Raw genomic sequence first — 23,720 nt, 5'->3', positions numbered from 1 at the left:
AATATCTGCATGGATGTAAGTACCCAGAACATCTACGGATTGCCTAGAGTTTTAGAAAACCAGCAAGTTTTGGAAAAATTATGCAGCTGAGGCAAGTTCTCGTAGCATATCTGCCTAATCCCGAGATTTCTGGGAGACTCACGATTTTGGGGCAGCTCTCCTTGGATCCTACTGACTATTCCAGTGAAGTGGGCAGGGGGTGTGTGATGATGCCATTTAATGTGGATTGCATCATCATGGTCTCATAGTGCCATGAATCGTTGCATTATGCTATGACGTGATGCAGTTCTCAATGTCACGCCATCGCCCCTTACACCCCCCCCCCCCTGGTATGCTGGGGAGAGAAAGCATGGAAATATGCCATATACCACTTGCCTGGTAGGTTGAGCGCGCTCCTGCTGAACTGAAACAGTTTATAAACATTAAGAACAGTTGTTACATACACTTTGATTGACAAAATAATTGATTCATAAGCTAATATATATATTTTTTTCCAGGAAAGTAGCTCTTAACTTTCTGTCATGGTGTGGAAATGCACATTTGTGAATGTTACAAAACACATTTTCATGTATAAAGCTCTCGTATATTATATTTAACAGCCCTTTATGAAAATAAAGTTAAAAAAAAAGATGAAGAAAGAACAATTCTCTTACTCAGGAACAGCATAAGGCATTTGCATAAAATAAATAAAATTCCGGATTTTTTTTTTTTTTAAATAATAATAACCAGCCTTAGAGAAAAACCACCTTCAACAACAGTTCAATGTTTTATATACACATTCCCACAATGTACATCTTTGTATTCTGCTATGTAATCATTTTTTTTTTTTTATTATTATTGTTATTATTATTCTTCAAGTTTACTGGCCGCTGGGGGAAATAATAAAAAAAAAAAAGAAAAGAGAAGGTGAGAAGGCTGAATTTGTTCAAAGTTACCAATTACCAACTTTTAATCCTAAGAATGCATATTTTATAAAGGTTATGCGTTTCTAAAGGACTGTACAGCCACCACTGGAGAATGCCTGAGAATTGTTCAACACGATTATCCTTCCTGGTAATTCTTGAGATTAACTTCTTTCTTAGGGGTTTAAACTAATGACCTCAACAGTAGCATAGAAGAAAGTAAAATATTTAGCATTTTCCTTTACCTCCCATGTATACCTTTCAACTTAAATACATCAAATCTTCTTTAAGAAACTTATTTACAAACCCTATATTTCTTTTGATTACATATAAATACAAAAAACAGCTATTTTTCTAAAAAGTGGTTATAATGGAAAATAAATACAAAATAAGAATCTGACCATTATACTTCATGTGCTGGGTACAAAACCCGTATAAAATGTACAACTAAATAAAAAATAACTAAAAAAAAAAAAAAAAAAAGGAATATTTCTCTGGTTAAAATATTTGCTTCCCAACTTTCTTGTAGACATAAATATATATATTCAAAATAACAGTTTTTAACATTTTCATTACATAAATAAAAGTCTCCATTGGGAAATTTTAAAGTGTCAACTTTGTGTTTTGTTTTTTTTTTGATTGTTTTTTTTTTTAACGTGTTATTTAAATTTTGAAAGTTATACTTTATTAACGGCACCCACACCCTTCAACAACCATGTCTTGATAATTCTTTAATACAACTTTTTCATTTTCATCCAGGTAGAGCATAGAGATCGCGCTTAGCTCTGTCGGGACACAACACGCTTTCGGGATGTTCGAGTTAACAGAATTCACCAAAGTTTGTACTATAGCATGATTGGTAGAGTTAAAATGATCTGCAAGTGGAAACGGGCATTCTCCGTGGCAGTAGAAGGCATGATACCCGGGTGGGGCGACAATCCAGTCATTCCAGCCAACGTCACTGAAATCTACATATAACGGATGTCTTCTACAGCTGGATTTAAGCCTTTTCCTTTGTCTGTGCCTGGCTTGTCGTTTTTCTCTTTTATGGAGAGGATGTCCTTTGCCATCATGACTGTAAGTTACTAAAAGTGGCCTTATCTGGGACCAATGGTTTCTATCTGGCAGTAAAGATCTGCTTATCCTCACATGCCTCTTAGTGACATTTTTGTCATTGTTCAGTTGAGTCACTTCTACAACAAACCCATGATTAGGCTGTCTGTGTGCAATCCACCTTATAATAGCTGGTGTGACATCAAAGCTTTCCCATCTGCTTACATTATGATGTATCAGTCGGGTGTCTAAAAGTCTTGTGACAGGACCCCTGGAGGCAGCAGCAGCTGGCTTGATAATATCATAAATATTAATACGAAGAGCTTTACTGCTGTCACTTTCAAATGGCTCTTGAACCTGCTCTCGAAAAATCCGGAGCTCAGCTGATGTGATCAGCTCTTCATTAGGGATAGAAGTCAAGTTGAAGAAAAACCGCTGAACAGTCTTTTCTCCAGAATCAGGAAAATCTTCTAGGGACTCTAGTTCAGATAAAAGTAAAAGAAAACAGAAACATAAAACAATTAAATTTTGATCACAAAGAAAACCAAAAAAATACATTGTTCTTATGTACTTAAAAACCATAAAATATACACCACTTGGAATCATTATAGTTGCCCTTTAAAAGTGTTCCTTTCACACAGCAGACCCAGTCATGTAGATAAACCTTTTTTTTTTTAATCCAATTAACGTAGGTACCGCTCACACAGTCAAGAAGGTAGGCATAGCTCTGCAGAAGTGCTAGTAGCTGCAGGGTACCATTCCAAATGCAGGTGCCATGGGGCAGCGACAGTGCCACGCCCTGGGCGATGGCACTGCTCGCACACCCCCATTTTACAGGTGATTTTTTACAGTGCTTGAAGTGCCAACATGGGACTCCAAAGAGATAAGTATTAAAAATATATTGCACACCCTGCACCCATGATGGATATGTCCCTGGTAGTTTTTGATGTTGTTTTTTTACAATTTTGTATACTGAGATCTACAGACAGGTTTATCTTGACACATCCTAAAATCATGCCAAATAGCGTAGTTTGGTACTCCATGCAAAATTAACTAAATTACTCCATGCGTAATTCTCGGGATGCAGTTAAAATTCAAACAGTAGGGATGCCGACCCTTAGAATGCCGACACCTGTCAGAATCCCGATGTCGGCATCCTGTAGGTAAGTAGTGGGGTTAGGGGGAGGGCTAGGGTTAGGCACTAAGGGGGCAGGGTTAGGTATAGGGTGCAGGGAGGGGGAGGTTAGGTTTAAGCTTAAAGGGGGGAGGGTTATGGTGAGAGCTAGAATACTGACCGGCAAGTGTCGGTATTCTAACCATCGGCATCCCGTAATTTTTACGCAATAACTGACTCAATTTTAATCTCATTAGCAGTGTGATTCAAGCACAAGTTATGCATACCCTGTACTCCACTAGTGGATGTGTGGGCTACAGCTGTGCAAAAAAGATGCAAATCTGAGAAAAAAAAAGGGCATGAGATCAGGGACCAATATGTTGTGCGAATTTACACTGCCACAACCGCGAGAAAAGTGTAAAATACTAAAGGGGCTGATTCAGACCCGCTTGTGAGCGCTATGCGCTCGCAAGCGGGTCTATGTTTACCTCCTGCGCATGCGCTGCCTCCGGCGTGCGCATGCAAGAGACCTGGCCAGTGACGGGCGCTCCGTCGCTACGGGTCTCGCACAAAAACGGGGTGGCTGTCGATTGTGATTGACAGCTCGCCCCGCTTTGGAGGCGGGAGGGGGGGTGGCTGGACAAATGGAGGGAACGCCTTCCGTTTGTGGGCGGCCCTACTGACATCACTAGTGATGTCAGTAGGTGGACTTCCTGCTCTATTAGAGCAGGAAGTCCACTGGGGCTTGCGATGGACGAGACTCTACCACAAGGGTCTCGTCGCAAGCCCGATGGCCGCGACCATCACCTTGCTGCTCGCAAAAGCTGTGGGTGATCACCCACAGCTTAGCGGGTGGCCAGGAGGCCAGCACAAAAAAAAAAAAAAATGCCGTCCTGATTCAGAACGAGCGCTCTGAAAGAGCATCTGGTTCTGAATCAGGGCCTAAGTCCACAGTACACTACAAGACTGTTGGTATGTGGCTGCGGCGTGAAAAAGACGATAAAATGCTAAAGTACAAAACATCTGGGGCGCAGCGTCTAAGTGTCTTTTGCGTCTTATAGCGCAAAAACGCTAGGTTTATGATGATATCTGTAGTCACAAAGCAATTTATACATCTGTGATGAAACAGACACCCCCTCTGGATTCAAATATCAAATGTTAGGCTGATCTAATTCTTTATAAAACTGCGCACTCCAAAGCACCTACTCTATTTTATAAACTGCCCTCTTATAACCAGTGCAAAATTCAATAATTCACAATGGCCACCATCTTGCGCCCAAAGTCCATGGGGCCCATTTATTAATGATCGCATTTTGCAATGCGATCAGGGCATGCAGTACCGCCCCTGATCGCATTGCAAAATGCGATCCTATCTGCCGGATGTATTATCCGGGACATGCAGGGAGACGGGCTCCGAATAGAGCCTGTCCCTGCGATGTCTCCGGAGGGCAGTCGGGGCTTCTGCGCATGCACAGTCCCGCGGACTGCACATGAGCGGCGCCCATTGCCGGCGGAGGGATCTGGCAGATCCCTCCGCTGGCTGATATGCGGTAAGTCCCCATAGACTACAGCGGCTAACGCTATCTTTAGATAGCGTTAGCTACTGGGGCAGATATCGGCAATGCTTTGCATTCCCGATATTGTTACATTTTGCAGCATCGCAACCCCCATAGAAACCTATGGGGGAGGCGGCTGCCGGCGGCAATGGAGGGATCGCAGCAGGTATCGGAGATAGCTGCTGCTGTCCCTCCTTCATACATCCGGGGGATACTTAGTATTTGAGGTAAACCCCCGAAAAAAAACAGGTGTTTTCGGGGAATTTACCTCAAGTTCACTTTGATAAATGGGCCCCTATGTGCTTTGGCAGAAAACTAAGGGCCTGATTCAGAGCCGCTCGGTCGCTCCAAGCGATGTTCGCACAACTGCGCATGCGTATGGGTTGTAATATGCATGCGCGAACCAGTCATTGCGGTCGGAAATTGTGTGCTCGCAAAATAGCAAATGCCTGCTAATTTGAGTGACAGAATGAGGCGTTTGTGGGTGGTAACAGGGGAAGGTGCTTGAAAACGGGGAATGGAGATCTGAACGCAGGCGTTCCAAACTGTCAAAACGGGCGTTATAAGGGTGTGCATAATTAACAAAGCAGCGTCATCGACCACGTCACTTGGATGTCTTTTAGCCTGAACTGCTCGCATGATTGCGGTAGGAAAATCCTACCACAAGCACTGTGAGCAGTTCATACGCCTTTCGATGTACACGATTAATCTAATAAATAGTGGAGATGACGTAGGATGCGAGCGGACAGGGGGAGTTTTTAAAAAAATAGCGAGTGCATGTTTCGTTCGCTCGTTCAGACAGAGGCGTCAACAGACCGCAAAGAGCGAGCGCTCAATTTAAATAGCCGGCCCCTTTTTCTGAACGAGCGAGCGCAAATAGCGTCCGGCTCTGAATCAGGCCCTAAGTCAAGCTATACATCACCAGAGGGGATTTTGCACTGTGACTCGGGTTACAAAACTAAGGTCCATTAGGTGCCCTAGCGATAAAAATTCTGAATACTACATTGTGAAGTTTATCACCAAAAAGTTTATCTCTGGGGCCTATAAAGCACTATCTATAATACATGCTAATATGGGTGTCATTTGAAAAAAAACAAACACATTTCATGTTAATACACCAATTTCTTAACCAGGAGGCGGCACTATTGCGATTAAAGTTTATGTGCACAGTTTTGCTCATGACATCTATAACCCATATCCATTTCCAATATGATTTTTCTCAAAACACTATCATAAATCTAGGCCATACTTGCTGACATTCTGCCAGGTCGGTGCAGCAGGTGGTGTGGGGGCGCCTGAAGTGGGCGGTGCAGGGGCATGCCAGCGTGATTGCGTAAACGCAGCCCCACCCCCCGCTTTAGAATGTAGATATTACCGGCATTATAAAGCAGGGAGTAGGGCTACGATGACGCAATACAGTTAGAAAAGCGTCATTGCACCCCTGGACAATCCACTTTCGAGGAGGGACAGGGGGGCCGGCGGCCATTCCGGGGGACTTGCCTACTCTTACAGAGGGCCAGGAGTGGCACACGATTTCCGGGAGGCAGTCCGAGGAAAGTACGCAAGTATGACCTAGGCCATACTTGCCTACCCTCCAGCGAAGTGCGACAGGCTCCCAAGTTTTTGGGTGGTCCGGAGAGCAGACTTTAAAAGTTGGCAAGTATTTAGGGTTCATGCTAACGTGGGCATTGGGTGGGATGCATAAAACATCGCAGTTTGGGTGCGATGCATCCCACCAAAGATCACATGCATCCCAGCATTTGAAAACACCGTATGTATAAAGATTTAAGCAAAAGAAAGCTCTCACGATAAGAGCTATCCTTTGTGGTATGGTGGACGTCCGGAGTTCTGTATATGCGCAACAGTCGGCCAGTGCATGTACGAGTCGCAGGGACCCAGGCAGGAGCTTGGTGCATACTGTAATTGTGGTCAAACCTCTATAAAGTGCATTTTCGGAGGTTTGACCGCATTTTTCAGCATAGTGCAGCCAGCCTAATGTGAGAATATGCCATAAGCAGTGTCGGACTGGGGCATGAAGGGCCCACCGGGGAAATGCAGTGACAGGGGCCCATACTTTGGGATGAGGCCAGCCCTCACAGAGGCTTTGCTAACCATTAGAGAGTGCATGCATGATAATGTAGCAGATTAATAGAAAATACACCATAGTCCTTTGCAGTATAATCTAGCATATGTATAATATATAGTTCAAGGGCAAAGTCTTTAACCTGATCCTTAGAGGAGGGGTTGGGCCCTCAGGCAGTGGGGCCCCCCGGGGTTTCCCCTGTACCCCTGTGGGCCAGTCCAACCCTGGCCATAAGGTCTTATACCTGCTGGCATTAAGTGTGTTTTCGAAACTGTAGTACAACACATACTGTAGGTGGGTCTGAAAATAGAACCCACCATTTCCAATCACACCATACAGCAGTTGTGCTTTTATTGGTATTTGGGTGGGTTGCATTATTCTGAAAGCATTATATCCCACTCAATATATTTATTAAGGAAACCAATAGTAACCTCCCAAAAGCAGTAAAAACATTAGTAGTATGTGCAAGTCAACTTCTTATATTAAAAACAAAATACCTAAAATATAATAATGCATTCTCATTCTGGTACACCCAACACCACCCGCGACTATTTGTACTGGTGGAAACATGGTTTTGCAGCTACAAATTAGGATACCTCTCCAACAATTGATATTTCACTCATTTCTAAAACAGACAAAATACAGTACTGCGGCATGGATGGCATAGTGGTAAGCATTACTGCCTCAAAGCACTGAGGTCATGAGTTCAATTCCTAGTCATGAGCTATCTGTGTAGAGTTGCTACGTTCTCACCATGTTTAGGTCTTGAATCTTGTAAGCTCCATTGGGGCAGGGACTGATGTGAATGACTAAACACAGTATTCTCTGTAAATCGCTGCGGATTATGTGTGCGCTATATAAAAAAACTAATATAGGAACATCTTAAATTGAATTGGCTTATGTACAACTACTGTTTTGCACTTTCAAAGCATAACATTTAACGCACCACAGACAGATCATAATGTTTTTTAAACACGCAGTAAACCGCCAGAAAAAAAGCATTTGTAAAATACACTTTAGTTTTTTTATGGATTCAAAAGTCCCCTAGAATGATGTATCAAAGGGAAGATTATGAGCCTATAAATGTATATCTTGGCTCTAGGTAAAAGACGATTGAACACAACTTTTAAGTCAAGTATCTGTAAAGCTCCGACTCCAAAGCAGAGTTAGTGGAATGAATCACCCACCAAGACTCAACCATTTACTACTGAAGAGATTACTTTCATACCTAGAAATGCACAAACCACATGAGAGGAGCACTTTTATCAATCGTCTCACCCTCAACAAGTACTAGCTTATAAGTCTAAACGACCTTTGGAACAATCTGAGCAAGATCACAGTTAAATTACAAGTTTATAAACCTATGTTCATGCTTGGAAACTCCTATAGTTAACTTGAAATACAGGTTAAGGTCAAAAATCTGTTCTAGTGCCAGTCAAACACCATAAAGAATGGGACATAAAAAAAAATATATATATAAAAAACCATGGATAATAAAATTGCCTCCATCAGTTATGAATGCAGAGATAGAGATAGCATCATGGATTTGCTGAATGTTAACAGAAGAAATCAACACCAATATTGTTCATGTAGTAAAAGAACTAGGTTTATATCAGAGAGAGAGGTGGAATGCAGGAACAGCTTATTGCCAGGAGGAGAATGTGTGTGCTCAAAGACCTATAAAGGAGCCAGCCAACAACCTGGGAAGCCAGCAGAACATAGCTGGTTTTCTAAATGATGAGAGAACCGGCAATCCAAACACCCTTAGGAAGTTGAGGAATTAGAGGTACATGTGGTAGCAGACTTTAAAAAGACATCCTGCTTGCTACGTCATAATCACAAAAAAAAAAAAAAGTCTGCAAAATGTACCATTGCAATCAAACTGTGCTTCTGTTCCCCAACTTAATTATAGGCATACTTACTATAAGGCAACTGTAGGATCACAATCAGAACTACACTGGAATCTTATTTTTCTTTTAATTTGAAGTCAATTTCCTTGCCCCATATGGAGCACCATACTAATAATCAGCAATAACGGACAGATCGTCTCCAGCTGAAAAAACAATAAAACAAAATAAACTCTCACTTATGAAAGCCAGTGGCTGCGACTACTAACCCGCAGTACACTTAATTCTTTTACACACTTAGGCTGGGTACACACGTAAAGATTTTCTGTCCAATCATCCAACTAGTTGATTGGTTGGAATGAAAATCTGGTAAGGTATGGGGAGTAAATGATGATCAGCAATTTGCTCCTAAATGCCAGAAAACAGATGAAAATGGTCGTCAGACAAGTTTGTTAAACGTTTGATCTAAATAATTTGTTCAAATAACAGTTTTTGTCCATTTTCCGGCGTTTGGGAGCTAATTGCTGATTGTCATTTGCTTTCATACCTTACCAGATTTCATTCCTACCAATCAACTAGTTGGATGGTGGGAGAGAAAATCTTTACGTGTGTATGCAGCTTTACAGCATCAACTTTTGTTCTAAATATCACGGTGGTGTTGTAATGGTCTGTAAATGTTTTTTATTCTAGCACAAACTCAAATTATAATGCATGAATAATGTAGTAAATGTCTTTATTACGTAAAGCAGACTTACCTACTTTCTGGCTGCCCCCTCCAGGAGAGGGCAGATATTCCGCGAGTCCTATTACTGACACTAATTGCTAGCGGTGTAAGTGTGTATACTGTATGTGAACGGAGTTCACACAGGTACACAGAGAGAGCTGGTGGAGGCGGAGGAATGTTTTCGGATCAGTCGTAACACTCCGGTATTCCTTCCAATAGGAACAACGGTGCCATCAAGAAGAAAAGCCATCTGCAGATGGCTTAAAAGAAAAATATGTACTGTAAGTTTTCAGAGTTTGTTGAAAACGGGGCAGCCACACCAGGGCCCTAATAATGATCGGGCCCGATACTCATGGTTCTGCATGTGTAACCACCCCATAAGTGATGATAAATATGCCCTATAGTAAGAGGTTTGGGAGAATAGAATCTTGAATCCAGAGATGACAAACAGATGAGTGTAGAAAGAATCCGGGGGAACAGTGTACACAAGTGAATTCTGCAAAATCACTTGCAAACCAGAACAGAACAGAAGCAACTATGACATTAATAGAAGGTGTAGCACAAGGGGAAAAGAAGGATACATTTGCAAGTTTAGTAAAGTAACATTGTTTCATATTAGTTACGTCATGTGTGAGGGCAGTGGTGATCACAATACCAGCATGGAATGATAAAACAGCACATACATTTTTTTCCACTTACTTCAAAAAATGGAAAATATATACACATAATGAGAGTGGAAAAAAGTAAAAAAAATGCACATTCAAGAAAGAAAATCAAAGTGGAAAACTGTGCGAATCAAAGGCTGGAATCCCTGGATAACACTGCTTGACATAAAAATAAGATTAGGACTGCAAATTGTATCTCTTTTCCTATGAATAACCACTTGATACAGAAATCTGAACTTTAAGTTTCTCAATAAAAGTTGTCTGTGCATTTGGTATTTATGGGGGTTAAGGCAATAGGGACAGTATAGGACTACTTGTAAGCAGTGATGCCCCCTGTAAAGATAATTTGTCTTAAGTGCAGTATTTTATCACGTCAATAAAAGGCTTATGTATTAAATGTACACATATGCATAACATGAGTACTAGCTTGATGTGAAAAAACATAAAAACGTATATATACACACTGGTAGTTATAATTTTGACATGGAAACAAGCTTGTACATGGCATTAATTTCCCATAAATATTGAAAAATACACCCATACAACTCTCCTGGAACCTGCGGGAGAGTGACGATTTTTCGGGTAGTCTCCCAGGAGAGTAAGCGGTTCACTCGCATCCTGCCTACGGCCTAGTGAAGTGGGCAGGATTTGGGGGAATAATACTGCAATTCGTGGTATGCGGGCGTAGCCAATATAATGCCATAATATGATAATTGCTACATTTAAGGCCAGCCCCCTCTTCCCAGATGTGAGATTCATTGAACTTTGCCCTGATGGGGGAGGGCCTAATGACATGACTAGTCCGGTCCTGCCCCCATCAGCTGCCACCTGATTTATAAAGTAGGTAAGTATGATTACACCCCAGTGGTAAATAAGGTTAAAATTTGAAGTACATGTAGAAGATCACCGCAGATATATAGGGCTGGACAGTCATGTATGATATACACCAATACAATAAGTGAACATAATAGATTCCAGAGTAGCACATACGGGACTATAACAATGAGACACAAATGAGTGTTGTGTGAAAACTACAACAAGGCATAAAAACTCTAGTACAGAAAAAAATAAAAAACGAAGATACTTTATTGTTTTAGGAGAAGCAGCATAATCGAATCAGAAAAATGCATCCCCTACAGAAAATAGAAGGATGTCACGGAGAAATGATGTGAAAATAATAATTAGGGTCATTCCATGTCAAGTGGAGCAGGGATCCCCACCTGACCATCTCCAATTTTGATAAAATTCTACATATAGGTGCGCATATAGGTCAGCCTAAGTTTGGGAAAATTTATGTTCACAATATGCGGTAGTAGCAAAACTATGGCCCTGAAAGTGTCACCGACTCCGCAGTACACAATCAGCAGGTGGGGACGATGTTCAACATTGGTCGTCTTGGCATGGAATGACTCATAACCATGATTAATAAGGTTATATCACGATCAGCCCATCTCTGGATGTTGATAACATTTGTACCTAATGTTAAGGCATACTTGCCAACTCCCCCTCATTGTCAGGGAGACTCCCTGAAATAGTAGCAACTCCCTGAAGAGTGTAGTAATCTCCCAGATTGCACCTTACCCCCATTATGTAGCTGTTATATACCTGGAAAAAAAAGACGAGATATATACATTCAAATGGTATAACCAGCTATTTGCCTGTATTGGTTATAAGGCACAATGCTCCCTATGGCTACATATATTTTAATATAAAGGTTTCTCTTGGCCACTTATATAGAACGACTTGTAAAACACAATACATGAGCGATCCCTGAAAAGTATCAGTGTGTTTTCATAAATAAGTACATCTTAAACTGTGTACACATTTAACGATGTGTACCCAGCCGTCCTGTCGTGCGACGGGAACCGGCAGGGATCCCGGCATCGGCAACTGCATACACACTTGACATGTCGGGAGCGACATCGCGACGGCAGGGGCCATGCTGCAATCGGCAGCATGGCCCTCGCTGACAAAGTCGCCAGTCAGACCTGCATGATGGGCGATGTCGCCGACGATGCGTGGGAGCATGCATAGTCAGCTACATTGAGTGGACGCACTAAACGATATTGAGGACATGTCGTCAGATCCGGACGACGTATCGTCTAGTGTGTACCGCCCATAACTAACTTTTAAGACACGCCCCTCAGATGCAGCTGTACACGCCCACTTTACCAACGCGCTCATAGGTGTTGCTTTCATAATCTCCCTGAAATGTTTTTTCAAAAGTAGGCAAGTATGTGATAAACTACAGCCATAGGCAGCCAAAACACAACCATTCTTTAATCACCATAGTTGATATTTATACAGTGTCAACAGATTGATGTCGTGCAAATAAAACCTGGAAATTATCTCTGTATAAATGGCAAGTTCTTATATCATCACTTCCGTGTTCAACAGGAAAACTTGTGAATCCAAAAATAAACAACAACACATTTCTAACGTCAAATGAGGACTTTTGCCACGTCCCTTGGATGTCCATGACCATCATAGTAGCTCTCACCATAGGGCCATGTGCCTTTATATTATAAAGGAACATCTCTGCAACATATCATTTCCTTATAATAATATGTAGTAGAGGGCACATTACAATATATAATGCGCCAATGTACAGACCAACCAACCTACCAGTAAGTCTGGGTGGAAACAGAAAATGGAAGCACTCTGACTAAAGCCATAGGGACCCAGGAAGAACTACAGACAGTGCCCTGGTCAGAAGCCAACCCGAGAAGCCAGGATTGACAGGCTGTAGTGCTAGAACATGCAACGCTGTCACAGCTAAAGAGATCCGGTTCAGAAGTAAATCTGCCACACAGAAAAACCGAAAGAGGTCCTTCTAATTTATGAATGGGTCTCACCATTCTTGTACAGTTATAGAACTATCTGGTGAATCCAAGTAGTTATGTTAAGTAGTGCAAGAATGTTTGAGGGCGGGGAGTGGGGGTGCATAGCAACCAATCAGCTTCTACGTATCAGGAATCGAGCACAGCCTATAAAATGACAGAAGCTGATTGGATGCTATGGGCAACTTCTCCATTTTCGCTCTCTCAAGGGTTTTAAAAAATTGTCCCTGGGTACCAAGTCTTGGACAGAGATAAAGTAGACAGAAACAAAGCACCAACCAATCAGCTACTAACTGTCATTTTTCAAACACAGCCTGTAAAGTGACAGGAGTTGATTGGATGATAAAGTGGACAGATATAAATCTCTTTCCAGGGCATAGTACACAGACCCCCAAGTCATCACCAAGCCAGAGGCAGAACTACCACCACTGAAGGACTGCGAAGAGGAGAGCGGTGGCTTAGCATTTGCTGGGGTTCACTGAAAATGCTGGTGCAGCATCACCAGGACCTTCCCGAATTTGGTTATGGGGCCAGTTAATGCCACATTCCTCCCCTACATTAAGTTGTACCTTGTTAGGGCAATTCGAAAACTATAGCAAGTTTTTCTGTATTTTCAAAGATTAAAGTCTAATGCATTTCAATGGGCCAATTTCTCTGTTTTTACACACACATTTATATTATACATCATAAATATACACACCGTGAATAAACCTGCTGTTTAGCCGCCGGATCAAATACCGACAGCGCCAGGTCGGTGGGTCAAAATCTCGACAGGTGTAGGGAAGTACCCCAACCATCCCCCCCCCTAACCCTCCCTTAGGGTGCCTAAGCCTAACCACCCCTTCCCTAACCCTCCGGAGGGGTACCTAACCCTAAGTCCACCCGGGGGTCCCTAAACCTAACCCTCCCCCCCCGCGGCTACACACTAAGACACCCGACTTACCTTCATTCAGTAAGTCGGGTGTCGGGATTCAGTAGTGGGGCTAATGATAGGCGTCAAACTCCCGTTGCCTATCTTTAGTCCCATGTAGGGATGTGGCTGTCGGGATATCGGCTGGCGGGGTATCCTGACTACATCCAATATTTTGCAGTCAGGAATAAATTTATTAACTAAATAATACAAGATGGTCAACTGCATATTGCCTTTTGTTTCGCTTGAAGTTTAAGGATTTTTGAGACGTTTACCAAAATTTGACACTAATTTTTCTGGTTGCATTGAAAACTTTAAATAGGGATATCCTAATGAATTTTAGTTCCTAGCAAAAAAAAGCCATGTGTAAACAGTATTTACTGTATGAATAAATAGTTAATTTAAAAGATACCTGCTTAGTTAGTATCTATGATGTACATTGAAGGAGGAAATAAAAGTGGACATTATATAATTTGAATATGTAACAGGTTCTTTGCACCAAGAGTTTCCAGAGTAGGACAAAAAAATATTCCACTCCACTGTGTATAAGCGAAGGCTATTCCTGAATGGTGACTATGACATGGCAATTAGTCTCCAGTCTAGCACCCTGCACCTGTCACATCCCGTGCAGTTCCTCTTTCCTGCCTGGGGTGTCGCTCTCTGCTCTGGTGCTTCTAGCACACTCAGCTGATGCAACAAACTGATTCAGCAGTTTGCGCGCTAGAAGCACCGGAGCAGTGAATGACACCTCAGGCAGGGAAAGAGGAACTGCGTGGGTTTTAACAGGTGCAGAGTGCTAGAATGAACCAGAAGAATTGGCAAGTCTCCTGGCTGGCTGCCATCTGCTTACATTGCTTCCTCCCAGAGGGGCAGCCATTATGTCTTCAAGTATGCTTCAGGGCCCATAAAGGCAGCATATTTAGCCCCGCCCCTACCCGTAGCCTTTTCCCTGTGGTGGGCGGGGCTTAATGATGTATACAGTCCGGCCCTACCCCCCAAAGATGTCAACAGAATCTCTTCTCCGGTCTTCTCCGGGGAGGAGATTTATAAAGTCAGCAAGTATGGCATACCTTATATATAATATATACAACTGATCTACAGCCAGGAGCTTACTGAGATGACAGGAGTTAATCCAAAGATTGCCATATCCCATACTAGACCTCTAAGCAGGAAAAAGAAATATACAATTTTGGAGTTCTGTCAAGATTTGCACAGTATATCCGTTGATATTGTTGCACGTAGTAGAGCCTGTAATCAGCAGTCACATTTCATCAATAGCCCCTCTGTTCACACAGGACTTTCAGAAGGTATTTTGAGCAGCAGAAATGTTTAACTGTTGCACCCAGCAAACAAATAGCCACATTTGGATATAAAACAATAAATCACAAGGTCAGTTAAAATAATTAAGCAACCTGAAAGCAAGTTCTATAAATCACCATGAAAACATAAGCAATGTTTAGATCTAGGTAATTACTCACGGGCTGGTCTGAGCACTTGAAAGATTACGCAGGAGGATTTACACCTAATAAAAAGAGGCTGTATGAAAGTATTGCCTTGCATCTTTCTACAATAATCATTTCATCTGTTTTCAGAGATGCACCAGAGCCAAGCGGGACAGCTGTTACAAGTCTATTATCAGCCTGTTTTGGGAGATTTGTCTTATATCCACAGCAAGACTATCCAAGATTTACCAGAAGACAAAAAGGTCATTGTAAAAAAAACAAAAAACACCCAATTACAAGTTCTTTAGTTATCTCACGAGGATTAGATAAGGATTAGACATTTTTACAAACAACCTCAGATCAACTGTAAATTAGGGGCTTTGGTTAGTATTTAGCATTAAAGATGAAATCTACCTGTGGGAATTCTTCATTTGGACGCTATCTGGGGAACTCACAATGGGCGAGGAAGTGGATAAACTTCAGAAGACATAAATCAGCAATTCAACTGAGGCTGCACTAATCAGCCTTGAAGGGGACAGGAGCTCCACACGGGTTAAAAATTTGTTTAGAAGCAATTAATAGATCTTTTTTTATAAGACGTTGCCCTGACCAGCCTCACCACAGCTTCTCCAGGGCACTTAGAGGAAATATCTGGAACGTAGAGGCAACAGAATGTTCTGCTAATGGCTAAGCTGTCAAGAGGGCATGATATCCGTGTGCTATGCATTAACCATTATCAAGAGCCAACTGCTTCTCAATGTGTTAACACAATGCACATGATAAGGCTAAATGGGTCAGAGGAGATGTTAACATGGCTTTTAGGGGCCTATTTATCATTCAACATTTGTGGCATATCCCCCAAAAACAACTGTAAATATTAAGTATCAGACCAATGTATGAAGGAGGGACTGTAGAAGATATCTCGGAAATCTGCAGCAGTCCCTACATTTCCGACAACAGCTGCAGACCCCATAGATTTTTATGGGAGCTTCAAAGCTGTTAGATTTACCAAGTTCGGCCCTGGCAGTGAATGCCATCTGAAGATGGTGTTAGCCGCTGTAGTCTATGAGCTACATTTCGCAATATTTACAAGGAGAGGGTTGTCCTGTGATCCTCTCCAGCAATGAGCACCGCACATGCGTGGTCATCAAACCGCGCATGCACAGTAGCGCGCTGAGGGTCCCGATATAGAAGTGAACTGATCGCTAATGCATTCACTTCACTTCTGACACATCTCAGGGACGGGGGCTCTTTTCAGAGCAGCTGTCTCTGCCTTTGATTTTTTTTTTTATACATCCGGGCGGTATATTGTTACAATTATCGGGTCTAAAAGCCCCAAAATTGATCCATATGCCCCTAAAACACTTACAATAAACAATCAAATCATCACTAAAATGACAATTCAAGGCATGAATATACCACATTAGCAAAACATTTCTTAAAAGCATAACTCTTTTCGTGAATTTCTCAGAGTCTGGAAGCAGTAACACACTGGTCTTTATGTTACTATGGCATTAACAAGGTTAATATTCAACTTTACAAGCCCCCAAAAATGCGGTAGTAAATTGCAAAGCGGCGACAACAGATATTTAGCAGAATCAGCGCACGGTTTACCCCAAGCCTCAGTGATGTCACTAGTTCCTAGTGAATTGTTAGGCTGAATATTGGAATGGATCATGAACTGCTAGCCTTCAACTGATGAAGCGAACAGGTTCACTTTAATAACGTTTTTGTGTATTTTTAATTTTATTTATTTTTTTACCTTCGTGGTGAAAGCTGCGGACTGTATTTGCTCGGCTGGCTACACGCTCCTTCTGATAATCCATGGGGGGCATGTCTTGGTTGTCAGCCAGCTGGGCCGAGTGCAGATGGTACAATTCCAGCATGTAGTGAGGGATTACAGCGTTTTTGCCAGGGGTCGGACGCCTCTTCAAGCCGAACATATTGAGCAAGCGAAGCTCGAATTGGTTGAGGATGCCCTGTGACTCCTCAGGAGACGCCCGGCCGGACTCTGTGTACTTCCTCCTTTCCACCTCAGGGATAAGCCTGGTGCAGCCACTCAACAGCACCTGATAAAGCAGCAGGAGGAGCAGAGAACGAATCCCAGCTACCATGATCAACCTGTGCGAGAGAGAGAGGTAGAGGGACAGAAATAAGTAACCTATATGTGCAAATGCAGGTCATGTATACAGAAGGAGAGTTTTACCCACACTGTGTGGATCAGCACAGGTGCCCAACATGTCAGCACTAGTGTTCCACGCTATTAATAATATGCAGTGCTTTTATGTATGCTATACTATTAGGATTAACTTTTATCACAGCAAGTTTAAACACTTATGTCCTTTTAACAGCACTCAATGTCAATAAGCATTTCTAACCAGAATATAGTAGAGAGTTTATTGGGGCTAAGCTGGTTCTTGAGGGGTCTTTGTGAACACCCAAATCTTGAATCACATATAACGGTGAACGTAAATGTACCGGTCTGGTCTTCATCCATCAGGATTCCACTATTAAATTTAAATTAGGCATTATAGATCCATGTCACAGCCACAAATACAAGCATATTGTGATAAAGTGTTAGACTTGGGGAATATTTACTAACCAATGGATTTTCAAAACCCACGTTTTTTTGCCTGACATATTTTAAAGGGCAATAATAGTAAATGCAAAATCAGGCTTGTTTTGCATTAAATATTATTGCGCTTTTAAATCTGGCAGGTAATCTAACAGGTAAATCTGCTAGGGTTTTCAATATCCACTTCTAAGCAAAAATATACCCCTCTAACAGGGGTTCCCAAATTCGGTCCTCAAGGCACCCTAACAGTCCAGGTTTTAAGGATATCCATGCTTGTACACAGATATAATTAAACTGACTGAGGTAATAACCAAGTCACATGTGCTTAAGTATGGATATCCTGAAAACCTGGACTGTTAGGGTGCCTTTAGGAACCGATTTTAGTAACCATTACCCTATAATGTTCTTATACTGTACACTAGTGTACTTCTAGCTGTCTGTATTGCTAGGGTCCTAAGACATTTTTCAAACAAAGCAATTGTGAAATTAAAAAAAAAGGGTCTATCACTGGAACAGTGATGATTCAATTTCATAGCTGGGAAGCAAACGACAGCCAGTAACAATGTTAATTAACCAAGCTTAACACCTAACTCCATCTACATTCCATCCAAGCCTAATGAACTCTGCTAAAAGAGGGAGCCAAGGCAATGTGACATGTCTGACTGGGACGGAAAAGGTTAATAATGCATAGTAAATAGATGTGACCAATGTGTTTTTAGGCACATGCATGGTAATACAGAGTGACAGGTCTGCCAATGAGGGGCTAGACTTCATCCCCTTAGGAGGTGTTGGGTATTCCCCAAATACCCCTTGCATGCAGATCAGAGTGAGGGGACAGGAGGTGATTTGGGAGCTGTCTGCACGTGTGATTACAACCAGTTTCCTTTCTACAGGAGGTGTTGTGTCTGCAAGCTGCATAAGGTGAGACACTCACCGTGTGCAGGTGTTAAAGATCCTTTATTGGACACCGGAGGGGTTGGATCAAAGGAGGAGATGGGGGATACAAAAAAAAAAAAAATCAAACAAGTCCAATCCATACTTTAGAAGCGTCTGATCTGAGCCACTTTATGACACTGCTGCATGAATGATAAGTACCAAAGGGGCGACCTAAACTCCTATTGAGCATGTACAAGCCAAGAGCAAAGATGCATTGTCTAGAATCGCAAAACAGATCCTAGACAGGAGTTTATTTTACACGCTGTATATACAGTAAATCGCAAAGAGCACAGATAACATAGGTGCATTATAATGCATGCAGTGCAATAGTGACAGTACCTGTGTGCAGTGTTTGTATCTGGATGAGAGTTTTGTGCTCTCTGTGTTTTTCCACATCACTTGCTGTTACACTGTGTCCTCCTTACGGCTGCTGAGCAGAAGTCTGGGCTTATCCTGAGCACAGTCCTCCTCTTTTTAAACATACTTTAAAGGCAACTTGTTTCCTTTTTTTTTTTGCAAGTCCCAGCTGTTATTTTTATTTATTTTTTTATCCTGTGCAAAATAAAAATAAACAATGCGCCTCCTCCAATGCAGAAGTGGAAATGTTCCCTTTGCAGACTACAAGGTGGGTAGCAATGTTCTACAGCCGTGAATGGGAAATCTGGCATACGCTTGAAAAGTCATCTCAGCATATCCAGAGGCTCTGTGAGTGCAGACTCCAATATCTTCTTCTTCTCTATCCCATGGGCAGCAGGCAGGGTTGGAGCATAACCCTCTCTCCATGCATCCTCACCTTGTTCCTTTCTCCACTTGCAACTTGCAAGCATTTGTCTTAGATATTTTTTTTTTTTTGTTGCTCCCCTGATGTCACTGGAGCCTCTGCCAATCAGGAGCTCAACCACTTACAGCAGTGAGCTGGCAGGGCGTGAAGGTGAGCTCAGCAAAGTACATACACTCATATAGACTCCCTACACTTCACATACTCCCCCTCCTTCCTCTTCTCCCAGTCTGCTCTGCTGGGCTTTTTATTTTTACATCTCAATAGAATGTATGCGCCACCTACTGGCCTAAAGGGGAACTCCACTATAAACTCACAGTAACAACTCCAGATAAAGTTTATGGAATACACCAAGCAATCATCAGTATGCTTAGTAATTGTTTTGATTATAGTACAGCAATACTAAATGACGTCACAGTACTATTAATATCCCTTTGCAGTGATACATGCTGCTGGCATGCCCTAGATCTTTATTAATAGCCACACTGGTAATCCGTTACATAATATTGTGTCTTATCACACTTGTTACTATTTATACCTTACAAACATTTATCAACAAATTTAAGTACCAGCAGCATATTTAGTTTAGTAGTGCAGTGATACCAAGATTGTAAGCTTACGAGCAGGGCCTTCCTACCTATATATCTGTGTTACTGCCCAGTTTTGTTCTATTTATGTTTCCAATTGTAAAGCGCAATGGAATATGCTGCGCTATGTAGGAAACTGTTAATAAATAAATATGTCACTGGTATTCATCATTACTTACCTCTTTGGCGACGTCCATCGACGATCTCCCTCTTCAGTGGCATCTTCTCTTCTGTTGCTGGCAGTCTATCGATGCCAGCGACGGCTTTCTTTGTCATGCGTATTAAACGTTCACCAGACGGGGACTCGGCAGTGCCTGGATGGCTTGGCTGAAGCCAGAGAGGCTGCTGACAGGTCCCCATTGCCGGCAAAGAGGACTGTATGTCTCTCACCATCTTTAGATGCAGTGACAAACAGTGGTACACTTAAGATGCCCACACACTGGATTTGCACGAAAACGATGCATCGGAATGATACATTGTTTAAAAATGTGCAAATCGTGCAGCTTCCAGGAACGATAACTATCCGATGCGCGGTCCCGCGGGTCGTTTGTTGTATCTTCAGGTCTTACCTACTGCAGGTAAGATCTGGAAATCTCCTTAACGATGCACTGGAAATCATTAAGGACGCACTATAGCAAATTGCACAGTTTAGTAAGATATCGTCTGTCCAGGAGTGCTGGTCAGTTGCCCAGGGAGTTCAAGGGAAATCATTGACAACATTGCAACTTTTGTGGGTCATCCAGTGTGTGGGCACCTTTAGATTACAGCTGTTTGTTAAATACTGAAAGGATGACATAACCCCTTTAGCACCTGGTAAAGGGGATATGCATTATTGTTAAATTGGGCCCTTATTCTCTAATGTGATGCGGTTTTATAGGAGTCTTCATACTGATGGTCTGGCATTGTACAGTTTTGTGAAGCCCTACAAACAAATGATAATGCCCCATGTTTACATTGAAAAATACGTTAACACTTATTTCAGAAAATGTTCTATATTGCATGTGTTATTGATTTAATTTTCACTGAAAACAAAAGTTAAAATCAATTTTGAAGGACTATTTTGTCCTATTCATTAGATTGCAGAGTGATTTCATTATAGATGAATGGTACTGTTTTGGCTCGGATCTTCCCTACATTTTGCATCATTCGGAGATCCTAATTTGGTGGGAAGATCCGAGCCAAAACAGAACCGCTTATCTGTAGATTTAATACTATATAAATGCAGAATATAGTCGTTAGCTATTTTGTAAGCTCAGACAAGATCTTATTCTTATTATAATAGTTATTAGTTTATTTAGAAGGCGTATCATACAGCGGTGGTTCCTTCCCTGTCTGGCCGGGGGGGGGGGGTCTGCAAAGCACATCATAAAGCTGCAGTCTATGATTGACAGCTGATATCACCAGGAGGCAGGGCTTCACCAGCTGATATCACCAGGAGGCAGGGCTTAAGATTGGCAGCTGAGAGGGGCGGAGGCTAAATGCAGGGCGTGGCTTAAGCCTGGTACTGCTAGCAGACAGGCTGGCTTTTATGAACCAAAAATGGCTGCCATAATAGCTGGGGAGTGGCTTCCCATGAGAAGGACTCCCTGCTATTGCATTCTGGACTGACAGTCCCAGGGGGAGAAAACACCTCCCCTTGGGACTACCTGTCTGGCTTCCAACGAGAAGTGCCAGCTCGAGGCATGTTCTACCAGTGCAGTCAAACAGGGGCACCACCCCATAGAGGGCACACCCCTCCCAGCCATTCCCCATTTCAGTGGGACAGTCCCATTTTTCGGGCACTGCCCCGCTGTTCTACCCGCGGGACAAAGTGTCCTGCAGGCGGTAGAAATGTTGGGCACCTCAACCGCCGCAGCGGTGCCAACCGCTGGGAACAAGAATGGATGCCGCGCAGCATCCATTCAGTGCAGGGAGAGAGCTGGGGACAGCCTAGCTACTGATGTGGTGCTGGGCTCGCCCCCAGCCTGGCGTTAAACGGGAGACGTGTCATAAGAACACGTGCCAAATTAGCGTCATTTAGGGGGCGTGGCCTATGGTAAATTAGGCCACTACCCCTTTTCGGTCACACGCGGCTTCGCGAAATGGGGCATCTGGGACCCTCACCGCACATGGTGCGGCTCATGCTGGAGCCGGACCTGCCAATGAGAAGTCACTATCATTGCTAGGTAGTCCCTGAGGGTGGTGGATTTTACTGGGCGGGCTGCAGTCCCGCAGCCCTTAGGTAAAATCTGCCACTTGTAGAACTGCAGAGTTGTACAGAACATGGAAGAGAATGTTTAAGAATGATTACGTACCAGGAAACAAAATCACGAGAGCACATGGTAAAAGAGTGTGGCTGACACATGAAGAGCTGACATTATATAAGTGAAGGGAGAGTGGGTGAGTGGGGGAGGAGTTAAGAGGTGGATTGGTAGGACTGGTAGGCTTTGATGAACAGGTGAGTTCTGAGGGAGCATTTGAAACATTAGAGACTGGTGGACTGGGGAACCAAGGGAAGTGGGGTATAAAGTACCCAGGTGAGGGCCTCTCTAGGGGCCCAGGAATGCAGGGGATGCATAACTAAAATCAATGTATCTCCCCCCCCACCCCCATTCTGCACCTAGAGATCGGGGGCATCTTAATGTTAACCATGTGCTATATTAGTATTTATTGTAATCTAGAGATGGGGCTGCAGCACAGTCCAAAATTCAAATAGGGGAGCCACACCAACTGCCACAACAATTGCTACCAAACATCGCCGGCCGGGACTCACTGGCAGTTGGTGTGGCTCCCCTATTTATGGAGCCACCACTGCTTCTGATCAGTGTGATCATCAGACAGTAATCCACTACATTACAGAAATCATTATGTAGGCCAGGGATAGGGGAGAATCAGTGTTGTTTAGTGAGGTCAATGGCTGGGGAGGCACACATGGAGATGGGTCTGAGTGCTGGGAGCTTGTTTTACCCCCTACCCACTGTAACTCTCCCTTCACTACACTAAGCTTCAGTGTCCATTAATTCTCCTACCTGCATCAATGTGTCTTCTCTTGCAGCTGCTGACAGAGCTTTGATCTCCGACACATCCATCTGTGCTCAAGGCACGCCTCCCAAACCCAGAAGCATGCCTCTAATAGCTATTTTTCTGTGCAGCTTACTGCCCATGGTGTGGCCCCACCCCCAGCTCTGCAAGCAGTGCCTGACTATACAGAAGTGAGGCTGAGCTGATCTTTTGTCTCCCTGCAGTCCCAGGGAGCTCCACAAAGCTGGCGTGTTAACTATAAATATGATTACAATACACAAAGAAGATTTTTATAAGTTATAAATATCTTCTTTATATTATTCTAATTATTTTTATATCAAATCTCTGCCTCCCCTGTCCACCCTGACTGCATGTCCCTGGGGTGAATCTCCACCATCCTGGCTTCAGTAATATCTTACTTCAAATGATGTAGCCCCTAAGTGGGTATTGTCTGATAATTACTGCATACATATTAGTGGAGGAGAATGGCTAGGGCACCTACACAGTACCCTCTTTCAAGCAACATGCCCTCTTAGTAGTTATTGTCTGGTGATTACCAGATAACAACCCATACTACAGAAAACCTCATTAAGAATTTCAGAGATGGGGGAATATAATAAAACTAATGCTATTTTCTGTTAAATTAGTCTTCTGAAACTAAATTATATAATTCGTGTGGGTTGTGTATGAAAAATAAAATACTGATAT

At 42.7% G+C, this 23,720-nt stretch overlaps 1 protein-coding gene across 1 annotated transcript; it reads right to left on the bottom strand.

The window, feature by feature from the left end:
• Positions 1-1,330: 1,330 nt before the first annotated feature.
• Positions 1,331-19,557, bottom strand: BMP2 (bone morphogenetic protein 2). The gene is made up of 3 exons (XM_088478078.1): positions 18,987-19,557; positions 16,899-17,257; positions 1,331-2,434 (listed from the first exon to the last, which is right to left on the bottom strand). The coding sequence occupies exons 2-3, from the start codon at positions 17,248-17,250 to the stop codon at positions 1,590-1,592; spliced, it is 1,197 nt and encodes a 398-aa protein (XP_088334204.1). The 5' UTR covers positions 17,251-17,257; positions 18,987-19,557; the 3' UTR covers positions 1,331-1,589.
• Between the last annotated feature and the right edge of the window lie 4,163 nt (positions 19,558-23,720).

Source organism: Taudactylus pleione, unplaced genomic scaffold, assembly GCF_031769625.1.
Source record: "Taudactylus pleione unplaced genomic scaffold, aTauple2 ptg000206l, whole genome shotgun sequence".
NCBI lineage: Eukaryota > Metazoa > Chordata > Amphibia > Anura > Myobatrachidae > Taudactylus > Taudactylus pleione.
This window is presented reverse-complemented; position numbering and strand designations above follow the sequence as displayed.